The following is a 22,017-nucleotide window of genomic DNA, read 5'->3' as shown; positions in this document are numbered from 1 at the left end:
AAGACCCTAACAGTGTTCAAAAATAATTAGATACATTCATGGAAGATAGGTCCATCAATGTTTATTAGCCAGGATGGGCAGGGATGGTGTCCCTAGCCTCTGCTTGCTAGAAGCCTCCACCACATTCTATGGCTGTCGACTTTAGGCAGTCTCAGGATTTCCTTAGAATGGAAGTAGACACCTTGCAGATTCCTCTGGAGGAGGCCAAAGATCAACAACAAGAGCTGCTAGATATTTTGCACTCTGCAACACTCTCCAGAGTGATGCTACCTATTAATGAGGCTCTTCTGGATCTGGCGAAGACGATCTGGCAAATGCCTGCCACTATTCCATTAAGGTGTAAAAGGATTGTTAAGTATGATGTGCCCCTTAAGGATTCTAACTTTTTATTTTCCCATCCCCACCTAACTTCCTAGTAGTGGATGTGGTGAATGAAAGGGGTAGGCAGCATTTTTTTGAGACCTACCCCATTTAACAAGGATCGAAGGTGGCTGGATTTCTTTGGACAAAAGTCTTACTCGGCAGGGTTGCAGAAGTTCTGGATTGCAAGATACCATACCCAGTATGGCCAACATACAACTTTTACTAATTACAACAAGCACAGGGCTTTTATTGAGCAGCTGCCACATATCTGCAGGGAGCAGTTCCAGTCTGTCGTTGCCGAGGGTCAGCTGTTGGCCAGAACAGCTCTCTGAGCGTCTCTAGTTGCTGCAGATAGTGCTGCCACATCCATCTCTGTAGCAGTAGTTATGCATCGGGTATCATGGCTCCAACTTTTGGAGTTTCTAAAGAGGTTCAGAACACAGTAGAGGACCTCCTTTTGATGGTCATAAGCTTTTCTTGGAGACACAAATGATTCCCTGCACATGTTGAAGGGCTCTGGGGCTACCGTACATTCCTTGGGCATTTACACACCTACAAGCAAGAAAAGTTTTAGTAGGTCTCAGGCTGCCCAGAGGTCATGCCCTTCTCAGTTCTTGGGAGTACCATAAACCCCCAGAACCTCCCAGAAAGAGAGACAAGTTTCAGAGGAAGAGGGCTGCTCAGCCGCCCTCCAAGATCACCCAGGCGTCCTCTAAACAACAGTTTTGATGGATTGGTCTAGGGTTGGATGACGACAACTCTGGATTTACAGTTTGTGCGCTCTAGTCCACCTCCCTGCCTTTGGGGACTGTCTTGTCCATTCTGACCAGGTTTGGGAGTGAATCACCATGGACTGATGGTTCTTGAAGGTCATAATATTGGGATATACTATCCAGTGTGTCACTCCTCCCTTTCACCCGCCTTCTTCATCCCTCTTCAGGGACCCCCCTCACAAGTTTATACTGAGGAAAGAAGTAGACTTTCTCCTACGACTAGGAATGATAGAACCAATCCCTTCCCCTCACAGGGTCAGGGGCTTCTACTCAAAATATTTCCTAGGGCCAAAGGAGGACAGAGGTTGGAGGTTGACCTTGGATCTGAGACTGATAAACAAATTTGTAAAGCCTCAAAAGTTCAGGATGGTGACTCTAGCAACTTTAATTCCTTTACTAGAGAATGGGGTTTGGCTTTTGTCCCTCAACCTACAAGATGCCTACTTTCAAATAACTATACTCCCATCACACAGGAAATGTCAACGATTCATCATAGACCAAGATCATTTTCAGTTTTGAGTGCTCCACTTCGGCCTATCCTCAGCTCCAAGAGTGTGTTCAAAGGTTCTAGTAGTAGTGGCAGCTTACCTTAGGCAGGAAGTGATACTGGTCTTCCTGTACTTCCACGACTGGCTACTCAAGAGCAACACCTTTGAGGCAGTGTTATCGCCACCCAGATGACCCTTGCTCTGTTCCAAGAGTTGGGCCTACAGTTGAATGTAAAGAAATCCATGCTGGTACATGTACAAAGGATACAGTTTATAGGGGTATACTCGTACCTCCCTTTGGACAGATTTGTGATCTTGTCTGGTCTGGTAGGGACAATTCAGGGAAGCCCTCTGATCACAATAAAGTACTGTCTTCAACTCTTGGGCTGTGTGGCAGCTTTTATCTTTGTGATCAGTCACACAAGGCTACACCTCTGCTGCTTCCAAGGTTGGCTAAAAGCTATCTATTCTCTGAACAGGGTCACTTTGGACAGGGACACTTTGGATAGGCAGGTGACAGTCCCCTTGCACTTACAGAACTCCCTAGACTGGTGGAAGAAGCAACACAGCATTTGTGCGAATATCCCTTACTGTCCCCCAACCCTAACAGTGACTAACCCTGATGCTTCGCTGTTAGCATGCGGGTCCCACCTCAACACCCTCGTGGTTCAAGGCAGATGGACAGCCCTCAAAACCAATCTCCACATCAAACTGCTGGAGCTAGAAATCTCTGATCAAGGGCTCAAGAGGTACATGCACACTTGAAGCAGAGCACCCATAAGGGGACACCTCTTGAAGAGCCATAGTCACAGCACAGGAAAAGTAACATTTATTTGTGGCATAGTTGAAAATAGACCCTCTGCCTCTTGACTCATCATTTTATGGCCTTAGCCCCAAGACCATTCTTCCTCCCATTTAGGTAGGACTATTTGGAGACTCCGTATAGACTAGAAAAATTTCCATGCATGATTATATTCTATCCCTCTTTTGTAGCTGTGTTTAAACGATAGTGATCTGTACTTTTAATGCTGGTGGAGAAGGATCTTACCAATACCTAAGGATACTTTAACAAACATTGGACTTTTTTTTTTCTTTTTCCACAAGTGGGCACAGAATAGTTTTAGGCACATGTTTTCAGGTACACAAATTAATGGCCTGACAAATCTTTACATGCAGTAAGGGGAGAAGTGCCATTCTCTTTTATCACGATGTTCTATTCCAAAATGCGTTTCTCATGACAGGACCAGAACATCTGGTTGTACGTACCTGGATGACTGAAACCATTCCAGTGGTGGTATTATACTCAGTCTTCTAAACAATAAAACCAGTTTAATCTTTAGCTACTACATGTCTTGGGCACACAAGTTTCTCCTTTCCAAAAAGTAAGACTTCAGTTCCTGCTCCCATGTTAATTTAGTGCTATCAACCAAGTGCATAAGGTCGATCACACATTGGAAAAATGTCAATGTTTTGTGAGCTGTTTGTCAATTTATGATCTAAGGGAAGCTGGGAGCCAACACTTCTTACAAGGATCTTGTCACTTTAATAGATCAGAAGCAGCTATATTATGATCACCTGGTCTGATTTCCTGCATAACAGAGGCCAGAGAATTTCACCCAAGGATTCTTGCATCTAGTACACATACTCCAATTCAACCACAGATCTTTTAGAAAGGCACCCAGTTATGATTTAAAGACTCCTCCAAGTGTTGGGAAAGCTTACCATACTTGTTGGTAATCTGTGTAAAATGTGCATCTTATTTGCGGTTTGAACTTTGCTGACTTCATCTTCATTAAGTAACAAATAAATTGATTAACAAGTTAACTTAATTAGACTGTACCAGCCTTTGAAGAAATATAAGGGTTAAGTGCTTAAGGTAGAGTACTTAAGTCACCATTGATTTCATTATTCAGATGCCTGAGGTAGCATGCTTATGAAGAAAAAGTTATGTTATTTACCGTAAGTGGAGTTCAGAGAGAGACATTCAGATCATCCCCAGGTTTTTTCAGTATGTCAGTTTCACAAGACAACCAGGAGTGAAGGAGTTTGGCCATCGTTTCCCTTTCTAAATGTGATCTTAGCACTGTGGGACGCATATATCAAGGTGTGTCATCCTAGTTAATTGTATGTGGTTTCTGGAACTGTGCAGCATAGCATTCAACAATAGTAATAGTGATATAATATCACCAAGCTCTTATAGTGCTTTTCATCAGAAGGTCTAAAAGGGCTTTAGAAAGGATCATATAATTTTATAGAGGGGGAAACCGAGGCACAGAGGTGAATGACTTGTCCAAGGTCACTCAGCAGGCCAGGTGGCAGAGCTGGGAATAGAAACCCAGGTTTCTTTGCCCTAGTCCAGTACTCTATCCACTAGGCAATACTGCCTGCCAGTAGTGCGACTCTGTAGAGATAATACTTTTCGAGAACCCCAGCTACCTTTAAATCTAGTTATATTTGCACAAAATGAATTTTTGGTGAAGCAGAAGCTAATTGGAGGTAATTTTTAATATGGCAGCAATCAACAAAATGCAGACTCATGCGAAGGTACCATATTCCATTCTTCTCCTTCACAAAATTGCCTTTGCGGGTCTCCCAGGGTTGGAGCGTCAAGCCGTGACTTACAAATCCCAGAACCATTTCAAATCCATTAATAACCAATCATTAGAGACATGAAAGTGCATCAGCTGAAGAAAAGAACAATTGAACCAAGATTTGAAGAAGGTCCCTGTTGTTAATTCTTCTTTTTCTGCCTTGCCTGGGGAGCCCTGCAGACCAGAGAAGTCTAGAATGTCTGTAGAACTCAGCAATACACAGACCTTTCCCCTCGCCCACACTTCTTCCTCTCAGTAAGCCCACTATGTTGTACAAAAGAGAATGTAACAGGTCAGTCTGAAGCTTCTCCTGCTCTTGGAAAAGGCTCCCCTGGTCACTTGTGGAGCCTTTATGGCCCTTGTGTGCCACTGTAGCAGAATCTGCATGTAACTGTTAATAAAAAAAAAAAAAAAAAAAAGCATTGTGTGTAGGCATTGTCTCTCAGTGACTCCCAATCACATGTAATTAGTTCCAAGTAAAAAGATTCTTTTTTCTAACAGCCCTGGAAACACAGCGATTGGGGAGTTTTCTCTTTCCCTCGTATCACCACTTGTCTTATAATTTGGCCTAGAGAATCTTTCTTATTTATGCCTGCCCAACCCCATTGTCTCAAGAATAATTCCATATGCAACCTCATTGCCTTTGATTGGTTTATACAGGTATAACTGATTGGAATTTACTAACTCTTTATGTTGATGCTTCATCAGAAGGAATAGACTCTGGCTTTCTGCTGTGTTGGTTTTCACTTAGTGAAAAGTGGTAAACTGTGTCACTGAAGTCAGCAGATGAGATGCTGAATACACATACAGAGCAGTACTGCTTTGTAAAAAGGTATGCAGCCCAATGGTCTACACAGGCACATTAATGCACAGCACATGAGTGTGCTTTAGAAATCGCATCCCAGTAGAGTGTCTTCTACTATTTATGAAAGCCCTAAATGACTAGCCAAAAGTCACACAGGAAGTCTTGGAATTGAACCCAGATCCCCTGTGTTCCAGTCTGGTACCCGAACAAGTCTAATTCTGTTGTGGTTTTGTTGAAGGGAGTGGTAAAATAAGGTCTGTAAATGAATCTGATTCTACATGTTGGCTTGGAGCGCCATAATCTCTGTGCTAAATGGGATGGTATGGAGCTCTTGACCTTTTAAGATGCTTCCTTTCACATTTCTCTTAGGAAATTGCACAGGAAATACCTATGAATCAGATGGAGAAAACTGCTGTTTGTGCAAGGTATTCCCATTTGGGTTATCTGAGGATTCAGTTTACACCTTTTACTCTGCAGTTCTTTTTAATACTGTAGTGGCAGTAGGTGCTTGTTTCAGGAGGGCAAACTTTGAGTCTGAATTAGTACTTCTGAGCTCTTGCCTGCAAGCTTGCCCGTCTACTACAGAGAGACAGGATTTGAAGAGGCAATTTTCTGAAGGAGAAAGAGAGGCTACTTTACCACGGAATTCTCTGAATCTATTGCCCTTGCAGATCCACCTTGACTTTCCCTCCTTCCTCACTTCTTTAGAGGCTTAAGCAGAATATTGTTCAGGCAGAGAGGAACAGAGGGATGTGTGTCGATATGGCCCTTTTGTCACCTAGATCAGAATGTTTTTGGATCAGTAATCAAGGTGTACTCATGACCAGAATGGTTAACTGTTTTTAAGTGGTTCTGAGACTCCTGAGAAATGGCATGAGACTTCTACAGTATGATCTGCAGAGGAAATGTATTCAGAGAACTCTAATTACTGGTAAGTAACGTTTGTTGTTTTGGAATTCATAAACATGTGAGAAATGCAAGTCTTCAGTTTTAATCTTCTGGGCCATATTTTTTTGTCACATAGGAAAGTTACTTGTCACAATCAATTAATTTCCCCCCTTTTTTTTTGCTTTGTGTTTTAAGTAACAAGCCAAACCCCAACCAGATCAATGTAAATAATGTCAAACCAGGAGTGGTAAATGGTACAGGAGGACAGGCACAGAACACGGGAGCAGGACGGGCCTGTGAAAGCTGCTATAGTAAGTGATCTACAAATGTAGCAATTGTGCAAGAGCAGCAGAAGTACTCTAGCACTAAGACTAAAGTAAAGCTTTAATAAGTTAGCATGCAGGGTGGGGTGTGGGTGAAATAGGCAGGGTTTTTCTTCATGTGAATGTTTCTAAGTTTTTAGAGTGGGTAGATTTTTTTTGTAAATAACTGTAAGAGCTGATGTTTCCTGTGAAATAATAGATGGCTCCTGAGTGAAGACGAGTCTTTAATTCACTGGAGAGGCCTTGGTGATGTTTTCACAGCTTTATAATGGTAGTGGAAAGTCCAAAGAGCATGGTTCCATCCTTATATTCACTATGGTCTCATCTGCTAATATGTCTTAGCCTAATAGGCTTCCCTGTCTTTTATGGAGAGCCTTTTAGATGTGCTAAAACATAGGACTGTATGGAGAGTCAAAATGACTGACTCTTTCTCTTCCCTAAGTAAAGTTGGGGAGGGGATTTCTAAAATAGAGGGGGAAAAGTTACAGTGCCCCCTTCGGAGTTACAGCATAAAATATCTCAAAGGCATTACCAGGAAATTTCCACATCCTAATGACTTACTCATTTTACTGTTTCAAATGATATACTGAAGAGTATAACTACTTGAGCTAACGTAATTATAAGAGACAAGGTGGGGGAGGTAATATCTTTTATTGGACCAACTTCTGTTGCTGAGAGAAACAAGCTTCTGAATTTATACAGAGCTTTTCTTCTGTGTAGCTTGAAAGCTTCTCTCTCTCTCTCTCTCACCAACAGAAGTCGGTCCAGTAAAAAAAAATTACCTTGCTACCTTGTCTTTCTAATATTCTGGGATCACCATGGCTATAACAACACTGCAGAATGCCATTATAAAACATTTAATGATGATGAAATTTGCCTCATTTCTGATACAGCAAGCTTATGATCTAGTTTTGTTACCTTGTGAAGCTGAAAGGTCTTTTTCTTCTTTGAGATTTTAAAGATGGTTGTAAAGGCTATAAACTTTGAAAATCAATTCTGTTTAAGAATATATATATTTCCACCTTTATTATCCCTAGCCACACAGTCTTACCAGTGGTATTCTTGGGGTCCCCCTAACATGCAGTGTCGTCTCTGTGCATCCTGTTGGACTTACTGGAAGAAATATGGTGGCTTGAAAATGCCAACGCGATTAGATGGAGAGAGACCAGGACCAAACCGCAATAATATGGTATGTGTATCCAGTGTAAAATATTATGGTATGTACATCCATTGCAGGCGGCTCAGTACTTCAGGTTAGGGAACCAATGCTCATTCCAATGAACAGTAATGGAAAAAGTATCCCTTATTCCTGCCACACACAACCACATCAAAAAATATACAGTAGAATCTCAGAGTTATGAACACCAGTTACAAACTGACTGGTCAACCACATGCTTCATTTGGAACCGGAAGTATGCAATCAGGTAGCAGCAGAGACCAAAAAAAAGCAAATACAGTACAGTACTGTGTTAAATATAAACTACTAAAAAAGGGAATGTTTAAAAAAAGACAGACAAGGTAAGGAAACTGTTTCTGTGCTTGTTTCATTTAAATTAAGATGGTTAAAAGCAGCGTTTTATTTTCTGCATAGTAAAGTTTCAAAGTTGTATTAGGTCAATGTTCAGTTGTAAACTTTTGAAAACAACCATAATGTTTTGTTCAGAGTTACAAACAGCCTCCATTCTTGAGGTGTCCATAGCTCTGAGGTTCTACTGTACAACTGTTTAAAAGTCTAAACCAACAGAATTATTAGTCAGAACTTGGCTTTTATATGACATGGTAAGGATCTGGCCTGTGCAATAATTGGTACATCATCTTTGTCCATGTGTAGTTAAGTATGTACACCTTAGCCCAATGCCAACTTTCTAAGATATTGAATGCTTAAATTGGTCCACGTTAAAGTATAGGGCCAACGTTTTCAAAAATGAATAGTGGCTAGCGAAGAGCCACAGCAGTGAAGATGGGAGAAGGAGTGGAGGGTTGTGTTATGTTCTTAGCTTGTTGAGTCTTCCCTCCTAATCTCTGCCTCCCACTCTTGTCTTTAGCTCTATCTCTGTGGCTTTCCTTCAGTGTGTATCAACTCCAAGGGTGTAGGTGGAAATGACTTGTAGAATGGACTATGTATGTGGTGTTTACTGATGCTGGTTTCTGGTTTTCTGTAAATTTCTAATAAAAATCAGTTATGAACAATAAAAGTGCTTGTGCTTTTTCCCTTTTCCCAGAGTCTTCATGGTGTGCCAGTGCGAAACAGTGGGAGCCCCAAATTTGCCATGAAGACACGACAAGCCTTCTATCTGCATACAACAAAACTGACAAGGATTGCCAGACGCTTGTGTAGAGAGATCTTGCGTCCTTGGCATGCAGCAAGACATCCCCACCTGCCTATCAACAGTGCAGCAATCAAAGCAGAATGTGAGTATTTATCCAGACATCCAGCTACTTACTATGAAATTGGGAAACCAGAATTTGAGATTAATTCCTTTGGGAAAGCCTTGAGTTGGATCTTTCAAGGGTACTGTGGCTAAGCACAGATGACCTGCTGTTACTTATTTCCTTTACAGAAATAGCCTAACTCGTCACACTATTATCAAATAACACATTTGAAATTGCTCAGCTTTTTTTTACATGTCACTTGTTTGCCAGTATGTAGCACATTCCTTTGCCTGTGTGTACACTTGCCAAAACATGCACCTACTCTGTAAACATCCTTTTTTACTAAAAAGCGCTCCAGAGAAAAGTTGTTTTAGACTAAGTTAATGTCTAAGACTCCATTTTTAATAAGAAAATAAATGTTTTCCCCAATCCCAATATTGTCTTCACAGGCACAGCACGCTTACCAGAAGCATCAGAAAATCCATTGTTGTTAAAGCAAGTTGTTCGAAAGCCTTTAGAAGCAGTACTCCGGTATTTAGGTAAATATGCTACAGGCTAATTCGCCTAACTGTTTGCATATTTTCATTGTTCTGGATCTAGAAACCAGGGCTGGGTAAAGTGATCTGGAAAAATAGGATTCCCCCCCCCCCCCCCCCCCAAATTTTGCCCATCTCAGGAAATAAGGCAATAACCTTTGGTAAGGTCCTGAAATGTTCAGTTTATAGACTATTGTTTCCTCCTCTGGAACAGAGGAAAGTTCAAAATGGCCCCTACAGCCTTTCTCCTCTTCACACTACGTAGAGGTGTGGTGGCTCAGCAGCCTACTATCCACCCTACCATATGTGAAACTCCTCTTTAGCAGTCATGAGGCAGCCTCTGGTGTCTGAGTGAGAGGCCTTCTGCTTACAATCCATAAATGTGATCGGCAGGATGCAGTTGGCTGGTCCACAATCCCATTCTGGTGCAGTCTTAATGTAACTCCTACAATGGGATCCACTGTGCAGCTTCTTCTCAAGTCTAAAAGGCCAAAGGGTACAGAACTTTTTCTATGAAGTTCTGATAATAAGTGCTATGCAGGAGTTATAGAAGGAGACTGCAGCTCTGCTGTGGGCCTCTCCTTAGCATCATAATCACTACACAGTAGGCAAACGTCTGATAAGGATGTCATCAGAGTTTAACAGAAAATGAGTTGGTATTTGCTTGCTTGACCTTTCATGCCTTTGAGGGTAAAGTTTCTGTAGTGGAAGAGGTTTAACTCGAGAAATTATGGTCAGTGAAAGATTAATAGATTTCAAGGCCAGCAGGGACCATTGTGATCATCTAGTCAGACCTCGTGCATAACACAGGCCACAGAACTTCCCCAAAATAATTACTAGATTGTTAGTTCTTGCATGCAACTACTGATCTCAACAAAACATGTAGGTGCCAGAGGTGGTTCAGTAGGTAGTCCTATTCCTCCCAAGTGAGTTTGAATCATGACCCCAGGGTGAAGTTAGTATCTATTGTGCTGCTGGAGGTTCTGTCTTTCAGACTGCACAAAAAAGGAAGGTCTGGATCACTTATGACCATTTTAAAGCAGTCAAACAAAACCCCAGACTGCTTCCCTCTTTTACAAAAGTAGGGGAATTAATTCGTGTCCTGTCCAAAAATTCCTTCTGCGGTTTTGTTTGGATACAGCATTCTTCTCCTCCTGTCCTAAATAGTTTAGCATTGTTTTGTGCTGTTAAACATCCATCACAGTCTTCCTTAAGAGTGGATGGCATGATTTCAGGTGTGTATAGTTTGCAATGTGAAAAGTGCTTTGGGATCTTTGAAACAAATGGCTATTTTATTAGCAACCTTTATCCAAGTAAAAAGAAAAGGAGTACTTGTGGCACCTTAGAGACTAACAAATTTATTTGAGCATAAGCTTTCGTGAGCTACAGCTCACTTCATTGGATGCATTCAGTGGGTAATACAGTGGGGAGATTTATATACACAGAGAACATGAAACAATGGGTGTTACCATACATACTGTAACGAGAGTGATCAGGTAAGGTGAGCTATTACCAGCAGGAGAGCCGGGGGTAAAAAATCACTTTTGTAGTGATAATCAAGGTGGGCCATTTCCTGCAGTTGACAAGAACGTCTGAACGGGGCGGGGGTGAAATAAACATGGGGAAATAGTTTTACTTTATGTAATGACCCATCCATCCAAGTTTTTCAGTAAATAGAAGTGAAATTGTGCTTAATTTGATCTGTTGCTGTTTCGTATAAATATATTGCTCTCTGCAAATTATCATATAATCACACCTGAACCATACATTGCCTTAAAGAAAGATCCCATATCTGGGAATGCTGTCAAATTAATATTGCAGTAAGCCATGATATTTTGTTCATTAATTGGCTGTTGGTGCATGCATTGAGTGTGTTGTGGGGCAGAAGGGTGAAGGCCTTATGCTTTATCACAGCCCGTGCTGGCGTCAGAGTGGCTTATTAACTGTTCCTTTTGTATTTAAAAAAATTATGGTACTTAATGTATTGCACCCTTCTACTATTCAAAATATAAGGATAAGAGAAATAATAGGGGGAAAGGCTACAGAAGCCCTGCTTGTAATATTTTTGATGTAGATATTTTTAAATTAGTTGTTTTAACTTCCTTCTCTTCTCTCATTACTTAATGTTTGTTTTTGTAGGTAACTGAACTCCTTGGCCCTGCTACCCTCTCTAGTGTCCTATGACCTAGCTCTCTCTCCACTGCAGTTTGTGGCCAGACAGCCACTCTCAACTCACTTTCTGTTGAAGTTGAAATTTAAGACTCCCAATTTTTTAATTAAATAACCATTGAGTTTAAAGGGACCAGAGGCCACAAACTGCTCCTGAGGGCCTGGCAGGTGGCGCGGGTGGGGTCCCGGGGCAGTTGTAAAACTGTCATGCTTGTTCCTGGCCGCCTCCTCCTCCAACAGATGCTGCACAGCCTTTTTCCAACTAGCCTGGTTAGTTTAAATACTGAATTTGGGAGCCTTAAATGAGCACCCAGAACAGCGCTCTAACATGAAAAGCATCCTCTAGCCACTTGTCTAGTCTTCCTGAGTGATATGGATGGGGAAGTGGCATTTTCCCTCTGGAGACTAGCTTTGGTATCTAGAGCACTGTTCAACTGTTTCTAAATTCCATAGAGTTGATTTGGGAGTTACTTTAAGGCTCCCATTTCAACAATTAAACTAATTATCTGTTAACTTTGATAGGAGGTTGTGAAGTCAGTTTTGTTTCTTTGAGTATTTTTATTTATAAAACATAAGCTTCTGTGCGTATATTGCGTTAATATTCATTAAATATGGTTTGTCTGCTTTTGTTCTAGATACAGAACTTAACAATGAAAATATTCTGTAATAATAAATATCCCAAAAAACTCCCCAAACTGTATACATGCAGCACAACCAAAATGTAGCCACTAAAGGGAGAGGAAATTTTGCTATGGAATCCTAGGAAAAAAGCCCACTCTTTATGAAGAGTACCATAGGATCTTTAATGCTCGCACAGGATAGGACCTTGGTTTTTAACGTTTCATCTGAAAGCAAATGCTTCAGTGGTGTGACAGATTTCAGTGTGGCTCTTAGACAGGAAAACAGAGCCATTCTCCTTTTGATGTAACTATCTTCAGGAGTGTTGTGCTGCTACTTGCTATTACAGAGTCAAAGCTGTGAATCCATAGTTAGGACTGAGAAAGAGCAACTCATTTTAAACCCCTGTTTTCAGTTGCTTGTAACTTTCTCAACATCTTTTCCTTTGGCATGCCATGCCTGATCTCTGCCTCAGCCAAAAGGTTAGATTTAAATTCTGTGCATGTTCTTGATAGTTTTGTTTTAAGTCGTCAATGGCTTGGCCAGTTTAGGAACTGCATTTATAGAATACTGATGAAATTGGCAAAGTTATAACTTCCGGGTAGCCTGTGGGTGTTGCATGACTTCTTGAAGATGGCTTCTAATATAGAGCAGCCTAGAAATTATCCAGAATTAGTGGAAAACATAGTTTTAGAAAAGGATACAAAACAGCCTTTTAGCACCTATTTTAGGATTATATTGCAGTGAATATTACAGCACAAGTTAAGCATCCTTAATGAAGTTGAATTCATCAGTATATTTACAGTGCTTTATATAAGTAGCAATCTTCTGTTAGACTTGGGGCCAAATTCAGAAGTGATATATGTGGCAATTTGTGTTCAGACCTCTTTTCACTAATATAGATTCCTCTGCATATCAATAGAGTAGGCGTAAGTCAGTATAAGGCAGTTTGAATGTAAGGCTTTCTGTTAGCATAAGAGGGGTGTGCCTTACATTATCTCTGAACTTTTCCCTTTGTGTTTGGGTTTATAGTCTCCGTGTATCTACTGATAAAAATAACACATTGCTGTTTTTATAACAGAATCTCATCCATGTCCTCCGAAACCAGACCCTGTAAAGAGTTTGTCCAGTTCTCTTAACAATCTGACTCCTGCCAAGTTCACACCTGTCATAAACAATGGATCCCCAACTATCCTGGGAAAAAGAAGCTATGAGCAACACAATGGGATGGATGGTAAATATTTTCTAGTACATGTACATTGTCATCTGTCGGGTGTTTCTTGTGTCTTCAAGCAAAGTATACCTGTTAATTATTTCCATTTCAGTATTTTGTAAAGAGTATGGCCAGATGGACAGCATCAGTCCTTATTCCATGGGAGATTGCTTTTTTTTTAAATTTTAGGGACCTTCATAGTTTTGAACGAGAAATGTTATTATTTATTTTTCTCTTCTTGCAAAGACTGATTTGATTTTGCTTGTGCAGGCATGGATGTGTATGATCTGAGTAGTACATTTATACAGAGCTGCTAGGCTAGTGGAACTCTGCCTACTTTGACCATGTCTTGATGTCAGGCTGATCTCAGCCTGGCAAACATGAGAGAATAAGACAGACCTCTTTTTTTATTACTATTACTACCATGGGAATTACTACAGAAAATTTCCCAGATAGTTTTTCCTCTTTCATTAAGAATTTACTCCTCCTTCCCTTATTGGCCCTCTCATTGAGAGTCTCCTCTCATTATTGATGGGACTCACCCCTTCCTTCGCCCCAGTAAATAGCATGGGTTAAGGCAGCATGTGCTTGCAGCAGGAGATGGAGGTATGGTTCTCCTGGCATGGAGTCCAGGGCTCTGTCCTGAAGAGCTAGCCATCAGCTGAGGATCGCAAAGCAGGGAAAGTGCCACTGGCTCCTCAGTCAAGAATGAGAGGGCCTATTCAAATGGCCTTAACAGGAATAGGAAGGTGGGGAACGGCTCAATTAAAAGAAGGAGCAGCTGCAGTGTGGGACATAACAGTGATTGTGACAGGGTGAGGAGAAAAACGTAGTAGCTTCCAGCTTTCTCAGAAGTGAGCAAAACTGGATGTCATGCCTTCAAAGACCTCCTTTGGGAGTGAGACCAGATTCTCTCCCATTCTGCTCCATCCTCAGAGCTTTCAAACAGCACAGTAAATTTATCTTGCCATTGCATTTCAATGCAGCCACACTGGGTTTTTTCCCCGTTCAAATTTATTCTTAGATTAAATTAGCATTTATATTGAAGGCAAATTACACAAGCAGCAATGGACATCTTACTGTTTGTTTTCAATATTTAACTTTTAAAAAAATGCTACTGTTCAGATTGCTGATTTGGTGTTTTTTCTCTTTTTTGTTCACTTGTGCTCTGTCAGGGAACGTGAAGAAGCGCCTATTGATGCCTAGCAGGGGTAAGACCTCAAAGCTGCGCTCAGCTTATGCTAGGAGAGTGTGATTTTTAGTTTCATCTGTTGGCTTCTCTAGTTTGCTTGTTCTGCTTTGTGGCTACTAATGCTCTGTGTAAATTGTGTGTTGGTGTCTAAATGTTCTGTGAATAATCTCTGTACCCATGGTCTGCTAATTATTTTTCAGCCTTTTTTCACATGTGGGGCGAGTAATGGTACAACCATAGTTGTTGCATGGAAGTGGTAATGAAATCAAATACTCACTTTATGCTACTAAAAATCTCCAAATTATCCGACATTGTTCTAGCAGTTTTGTAAAAGCTATTGAAAGTTTAGGAATGTAACAACAGCTTGGGTGGGTTTTTGGTTTCACTATATAACCTTAGAAAACCTTTGGTTTCACTATATAACCTTGGTAGGCGTCAAATATTCTATATGAATTTAAATATCAAACACATACAGATAAAAAAAGAGGCAAAATCTAGTAGGATATACTCTGCGTTTTAGTCATGACCCTTCATAATGTCAGCGACACTGCTAGCTGTTTGATTGGCCAGTGCTGCTGTGTATCTCTATCTTTAGCAACCAAGTACCTGTAATTATAATACTTAGCTTGTACGTAGCGCTTTTAATTCATAGATCTTCAAGTACTTACCAGGTTAGTAAGAATTATTCTTCTTCCAGTGCTGGTCCTATGCATATTCCATTCTGGATATGCATGAACTCCATGCACCTGGAGTCAATTCTTGCAAGCAGCATCCATTTATATTTGTGTGTACCCTTTCCCACCTTGTGTTTCCAACTGCGGGCATAAAAGGGTGAAACGGACTGGCTGCCTCTCCAATTCCTTCTTACTGCTGCATGGCCTGGGTCCAAACCTCAGTGTCCAGAGATCTCCTTTGATTTCTTCGATCTGTAAATATTTCAAAGATTGCCTTTAGTGCATTTTGTATATAGTTATTTGTAATTAACTTATTTTAATTGTTTTTAGCAAAGATTTCTAGTTAGATATAGTCCCTGGCTTGGGGAAACCTCTTCCCCTGTACCTGTATCCTACCCCTGTTCCTTCTCTGTCAGTGACGACGATCAGCACTGCTCGTTCTGTTTCAGGGAGGCACACGATGCTCTTTCACTAGCCATATCCGGGAGGAGTGGGAACTTCGACTTAAAAAGCATCTCATGGAGTAGGTCGTGAGGCCACAGTTGGACCCAGGCTGAGGGATCTTGCCATACATTGGCCTGAATCGATACACAGTGCACCTCCCACCATGAGGTCCACGGGTACTTCTTCAGCACCAGGAAATGTACTTCCTAGTCCCCAAAAAAGAAGAGAAGCTGGAGACCTGTCCTCAATCTCCACAATCTCAACCACTTCATGTGAAATTTTAGCTTGCGAATAGTCACTCTGACATCAATAATCCCATCCCTGGAAAAGGATATTTAGTTTACAGCTCTTGATATGAAGGATGCTTACCTTCACTTGAATATTCACCCTGCCCACAAGTATTTTCTCAGATTCATGGTGGGCACTGACGACTTCCAACACAGGGTGCTCCCATTTGACTGTGCCACTGTCCCCCTTGTCTTTAGCAAGGTCTTTCTGGTAGTAGCAGCTCTTTTCAGATGGAACAGCTACACCATATTCTCCTATCTCAATGACTGGCTTCTTCTTGCCAGGGTGTGTCAAGAAGCCTATAAGTTGACCTCGTAGAATCACAGAATATCAGGGTTGGAAGGGACCTCAGGAGGTCATCTAGCCCAATCCCCAACTAAATCATCCCAGCCAGGGCTTTGTCAAGCCTGACCTTAAAAACCTCAAAGGAAGGAGACTCCACCACCTCCCTAGGTAACCCATTTCAGTGCTTCACCACCCTCCTAGTTAAAAAGTTTTTCCTAATATCCAACCTAAACCTCCCCCACTGCAACTTGAGACCATTACTCCTTGTTCTGTCATCTGCTACCACTGAGAACAGTCTAGAGCCATCCTCTTTGGAACCCCCTTTCAGGTAGCTGAAAGCAGCTATCAAATCCCCCCTCATTCTTCTCTTCCGCAGACTAAACAATCCCAGTTCCCTCAGCCTCTCCTCATAAATCATGTGTTCCAGTCCCCTAATCATTTTTGTTGCCCTCTGCTGGATGCTTTCCAATTTTTTCCACATCCTTCTTGTAGTTTGAGGCCCAAAACTGGACACAGTACTCCAGATGAGGCCTCACCAATGTCAAATAGAGGGGAACGATCACATCCCTCGATCTGCTGGCAATGCCCCATTTTATGCAGCCCAAAATGCCGTTAGCCTTCTTGGCAACAAGGGCACATTGTTGACTCATATCGAGTTTCTCGTCCACTGTAACCCCTACGTCCTTTTCTGCAGAACTGCTGCCTAGCCATTCGGTCCCTAGTCTGTAGCGGTGCATGGGATTCTTCCATCGTAAGTGCAGGACTCTGCGCTCATCCTTGTTGAACCTCATGAGATTTCTTTTGGCCCAATCCTCTAATTTGTCTAGGGCCCTCTGTATCCTATCCCTACCCTCCAGCATATCTACCTCTCCTCCCAGTTTAGTGTCATCTTAAACTTTTTGAGGGTGCAATCCACACCATCCTCCAGATCATTAATGAAGATATTGAACAAAACCGGCCCCAGGACCGACCCTTGGGGCACTCCACTTGATACTGGCTGCCAACTAGACATGAAGCCATTGATCACTACCCGTTGAGCCCGACGATCTAGCCAGCTTTCTATCCACCTTATAGTCCATTCATCCAGCCCATACTTCTTTAACTTGCTGGCAAGAATACTGTGGGAGACAGTGTCAAAAGCTTTGCTAAAGTCAAGGAATAACACATCCACTGCTTTCCCTTCATCCACAGAGCCAGTTATCTTGTCATAGAAGGCAATTAGATTAGTCAGGCATGACTTGCCCTTGGTGAATCCATGCTGACTGTTCCTGATCACTTTCCTCTCATCTAAGTGCTTCAGGATTGATTCCTTGAGGACCTGCTCCATGATTTTTCCGGGGACTGAGGTGAGGCTGACTGGCCTGTAGTTCCCTGGATCCTCCTCCTTCCCTTTTTTAAAGATGGGCAGTACATTAGCCTTTTTCCAGTCATCCGGGACCTCCCCCGATCGCCATGAGTTTTCAAAGATAGTGGCCAACGGCTCTGCAATCACATCCACCAACTCCTTTATGACTTATGAGGAGAGGCTGAGGGAGCTGGGATTGTTTAGCCTGCAGAAGAGAAGAATGAGGGGGGATTTGATAGCTGCTTTCAACTACCTGAAAGGGGGTTCCAAAGAGGATGGCTCTAGACTGTTCTCAATGGTAGCAGATGACCGAACGAGGAGTAATGGTCTCAAGTTGCAGTGGTTTAGATTGGATATCTCCCCCCACTCTTCTCTTCTGTAGACTAAATAACCCCAGTTTCCTCAGCCTCTCCTCGTAAGGCATGTGGCCCAGCCCCCTAATCATTTTGGTGCCCTCCGCTGGACTCTCTCCAATTTGTCCACATCCCTTCTGTAGTGGGGGGACCAAAACTGGATGCAGTACTCCAGGTGTGGCCTCACCAGTGTCGAATAGAGGAGAATAATCACTTCCCTCGATCTGCTGGCAGTGCTCCTGCGAATACAGCCCAATATGCCATTGGCCATCTTGGCAACAATGGCACACTGTTGACTCATATCCAGCTTCTCGTCCTCTGTAATCCACAGGTCTTTTTCTGCAGAATTGCTGCTTAGCCCGTTGGTCCCGAGCATATAGCGGTACATGGAATTCTTCCTTCCTAAGTGCAGGATTCTGCACTTGTCCTTGTTGAACCTCATCAGATTTCTTTTGGACCGACCCCTGGGGCACTCGGGTTGATACCGGCTGCCAACTAGACATTGAGCCATTGATCACTACACATTGAGCCTGACAATCTAGCCAGCTTTCTATCCACCTTATAGTCCATTCATCCAACCCATACTTTTTTAACTTGCTGGCAAGAAATGCTGTTTCACCAAGTGGAAGCATTTTCCCACCGGGACACAGCAGAAACACACATTTCCTGAGTCAGCAGATAGTCCCAAATAAGGGGACTGTCTTCTTTCCCTCAGTTCTGTATGAGTTCACATGGCAGCAATTGGTGCGTGGCATCCACCATTGGATGGTTTTTCAATAACCGATTGACTGGCAGATTCTTGAAGGGCCTAATCAGAACCTTCCCACTAGTAGAGAAACCTACTCCTCATTGAGGCTTAAATCTTGTACTTTTGGCCCTCTCAAAGCCTTCCTTCAAACCATAAGGTGAGACATGGAACGTGTAGGTATGAATGAAAGTTGCATTTGTTGTGGCCATCGCCACAGCCAGTAGGAGCTCTGGGAGCTCTAATGACAGATTTGCCATACACTGTACTCTGAAAAGATAAAATCTCATTACATTTATTTTGGAAATTCCTCTCCTCCAAAGTAGTTTGGAGTTTCACATAAACCAGTCAATCCACTTTTCTGGGTTTTTTCAAAAATGCACACATCTGAGAAGGAGAGGAAACTTCATTTCCCCCAGCTCTTACTTTCTACCCGCAAAAGACAAAACCAATCAGAAAATCACCTAGAGTGGTTCTCTCTATATCAGAACTAGTCCAAGGTCAAGCTATCCCAGAGATTCTCTAAATGGATCTTGGGCTGTATCCTGCTTGGTTACCAGTTGTTGCATCTTCCTCCCACTCATGGGGTGAGGGCTCATTCTGCAAGACTACAAGCAACTTCAGTGGCATCACTTCAGGAGGTACCATTACTTGACGTTTGCAGGGCAACTACATGGAGTTCCATCCACACGTTCGCAAGGCATTATGGTCTAGTGCAGAATATCTCCACTGACACATCTATTGGGACAGTAGTCCTCCAGACTGCTCTGCAGTCTGCATGTTTGCATCCTCCTCCTACTTAAGTACTGCCAGTCAGTCATCCACACTGGAGTACACATAGGGATCAGCACTCGAAGGAGATGAAGTTACTTACCTTATACCACATGGAAGTTCTTCGTGATGTGTGGTCCATATCTGTATTCTATAACCCACCCTCCTTCCTCTCTGCTTTGAATCTTTACTGGATTCACAATAGAGCAGGAACTGGAGAGGCAATCAGTCCATTTGGCTATTTATGCTCTCGGTTGGAAACATGAGGAGGGCAAGGATGCATGCATGGACCAACACATACTGCTTGCAAGAATTCGCTGGTTCTGGGTGTGTGGAGAGCATGCGAATCCACAATGGAATACTGATAGGTACCATAAATCTCAAAGAACCTTCAGTTACTATAAGGTAAGTAACTTCTTGTCACAATTTTGCAAATGGAGAAACTGAGCCAAATTGGTCTTAAGTGATGTCCCTACACACCAAGAAAATGAAAGAGCTGGGAATAGAACCCAGGTATCCTGACTCCCAGGCCGTTGTCAATGCCATGACACCACATTGCTCATGTAGACAACAAAATGTTCTACTGTGCATGTACAGAACATAATTTTCAAAGGATCTTGGCTATTAAATAAAAACATTTTTCCTACTAAGCAAAGATGCTTCTGTTCTAAAGACTGTCTGTGTCAAGTTTCACACTTCCATTTCTTACTGAAGCTGTTTTTTAAAAAGCATGGCAAGATTCTCATTTCCTCCCTGGTCATAGCAGGTGGAAAATGTTTTCCCCCCATTAAAAATTGAGAAAAAACTCATCTCCTTTGGTGAGAAACCAACCATGGAGAGTTTTTTATTCTGGAATAATTTGGAAAACTATATTTAGTAAGAGTGACTGGCATCTGCTGTCGACAGTGCAGTGAAACCAGGCTATTAATGCAAGTTTAGGTTGTGTTCAACACAAATCAGGCAATGCAAAAGTGACGGTTTGCACAATAAATATTAACTCAGCTGCACTGCACATCTCTTGAATATTAAGGTTACATTAGCAGCCTAGTTAGTAATTGAAAATATATACATGCAGTATGAGTACATTAGAGTTAGCATAAGAAGAATCTATTTTCTGATTCTTAACTGTGCACTAACATAGCTCTCAACGTCATTTTTAGTGTTCTTGTTTTTGAGGGTGAATTTCAGTAAAGTAATAAAGAAAACTCTCCCTGTTCACCCATTAAGTCTCCTCCTCCTGGGCCGCCGCCACTCACCATGCCAGAACAAAGGGATGTTCAGGGGAGCTCCAGCGTGCTGAATAGCTTGCTGACTTTCTGCAGCTCCTGTTGATAAGATGGTTGTGGTCATGATTTCCGCTTCCTGCTAAACAGCTGATCATCAGTGAGGGAACTGCTGAGTCACTCAGCAGCTGAAAATCTTCAGAAACCCTGACCAAGGTTGTCTGGCCACAGGGTGGGAAGTGGAAGAAGAGAGAATCAATTCCTCCTCCTATAAGGTGCGGCCTCTGATAATGTTTTGCTATTAGAGGTGGAGAATCTCTGAGGTAGGGTTCCAAAGTGTCCACTTGTTGATTTGAAGATTTTACTGTGTGTATTTCAATGACACCTAAAATCTCTCTTTTGAAAATTACCCCAGACACAAAGTCCCTGGTCAGACTGGACCAAAAGAGTGTTGTGTGGTTCTTTCTTCCCCCCTTGTGATGTCCACTGGGCTGTGTTGACATTAGATGCTATTAAAATTTTAGTAGATGTGCACCTTCCATACCCACAAGCCATCATTTAATTTCTTATCATTTTTTATCTGCAGCTTCTAAGTAGCTCAGTGGTTCGTTCCAGGAACCTGCCTGCTCCCTTTCTGCATTGTGTTAGCTTAGATATCTTGTGTCTAGTTTAAAAGTAGTATAGAGTTGTTGGTTTAGACTTAGTTTTTATAGGGAAAATATTTTGGAAACTTTCCAATTTATAAATTTTGAATATTTTCTGATTTTTAGGACAATGGAAGCCTCAACCCCAGTAAGAAAACAGGGTCTAAATAATGTGGACCTGATCTGCTTGGCATAGGAGAGTGAGGGCTGGTGGCATCATGGAGCCATCTCTGGTTCCCTGATTCTGTGAGCTGGTCTGCGCTGGTCCCCGTGTAATTTAGAGCAGCCGGGGACTGGGATGGGCCCAAAGTTCAAAATGCAATCACTTTTACACTGAGACCACTCCCAAAAAGAAAACATTGGAAAAGGTTTTAGGAAAGTGAAGATAGGGTTACTGCAAATCCTGTGTTACCAGAAACAGACAGGCAGGATATCCCTTGTAAATAAAAAAAACATGCTGGAACTGTGAACATCTACTTACTATTGGGAATCCTTTTTTTTCTAATGGTCCATTATATAGATTGCTGGGCTGGCTCAGACGTTTTTGTCTTGGGTCTGTGCTAGAAAGAGGCACAAAAAGAAACAGATGGCATTTTCAGATGCTGTTACACCAGTACTGAGGAGTAATGGGGCTAACATAAATAATATTTGCTTCCAAATTACCTATGGTATGTTGGTCTCTGGGTTAGGTGTATAGAGCCACCTACATTAGTGAAATCACCTATCTCTCCCCATCTAACATACTCTTTAAGGGACCATTTGTGAAATGTATTTCCAGCCACTGTGGACAGGCAAAGCTGCTTCAGTTGGCTTGCTACATTGTAGCCCCTGGAAATGAATTTGCTCCCCCTGAAGGAGGGTGATATAACTAATGTCAATCAGTCCTGTTTTGAGCAGGGGGTTGGACTAGATG

The 22,017-nt window shown here is 42.1% G+C and overlaps 1 protein-coding gene across 9 annotated transcripts in view; it reads left to right on the top strand.

The window, feature by feature from the left end:
* Positions 1–22,017, top strand: part of MTA1 (metastasis associated 1) — a 150,298-nt gene that overhangs the window by 104,381 nt on the left and 23,900 nt on the right. For 8 of the 9 annotated variants that reach the window (XM_048862421.2, XM_075131440.1, XM_075131439.1 and 5 more), the window contains 6 exons: positions 6,104–6,219; positions 7,269–7,420; positions 8,454–8,643; positions 9,054–9,143; positions 13,009–13,161; positions 14,316–14,351. In XM_048862421.2, coding sequence (XP_048718378.1) covers positions 6,104–6,219; positions 7,269–7,420; positions 8,454–8,643; positions 9,054–9,143; positions 13,009–13,161; positions 14,316–14,351 — 737 coding nt within the window. Of the gene's footprint in view, positions 1–6,103; positions 6,220–7,268; positions 7,421–8,453; positions 8,644–9,053; positions 9,144–13,008; positions 13,162–14,315; positions 14,352–22,017 lie in introns of those variants that run through there. The other variant, XM_048862425.2, reaches the window with a different exon arrangement.

The sequence above is a fragment of the Caretta caretta genome, chromosome 8 (assembly GCF_965140235.1).
Source record: "Caretta caretta isolate rCarCar2 chromosome 8, rCarCar1.hap1, whole genome shotgun sequence".
NCBI classification, from domain to species: domain Eukaryota; kingdom Metazoa; phylum Chordata; order Testudines; family Cheloniidae; genus Caretta; species Caretta caretta.
This window is presented reverse-complemented; position numbering and strand designations above follow the sequence as displayed.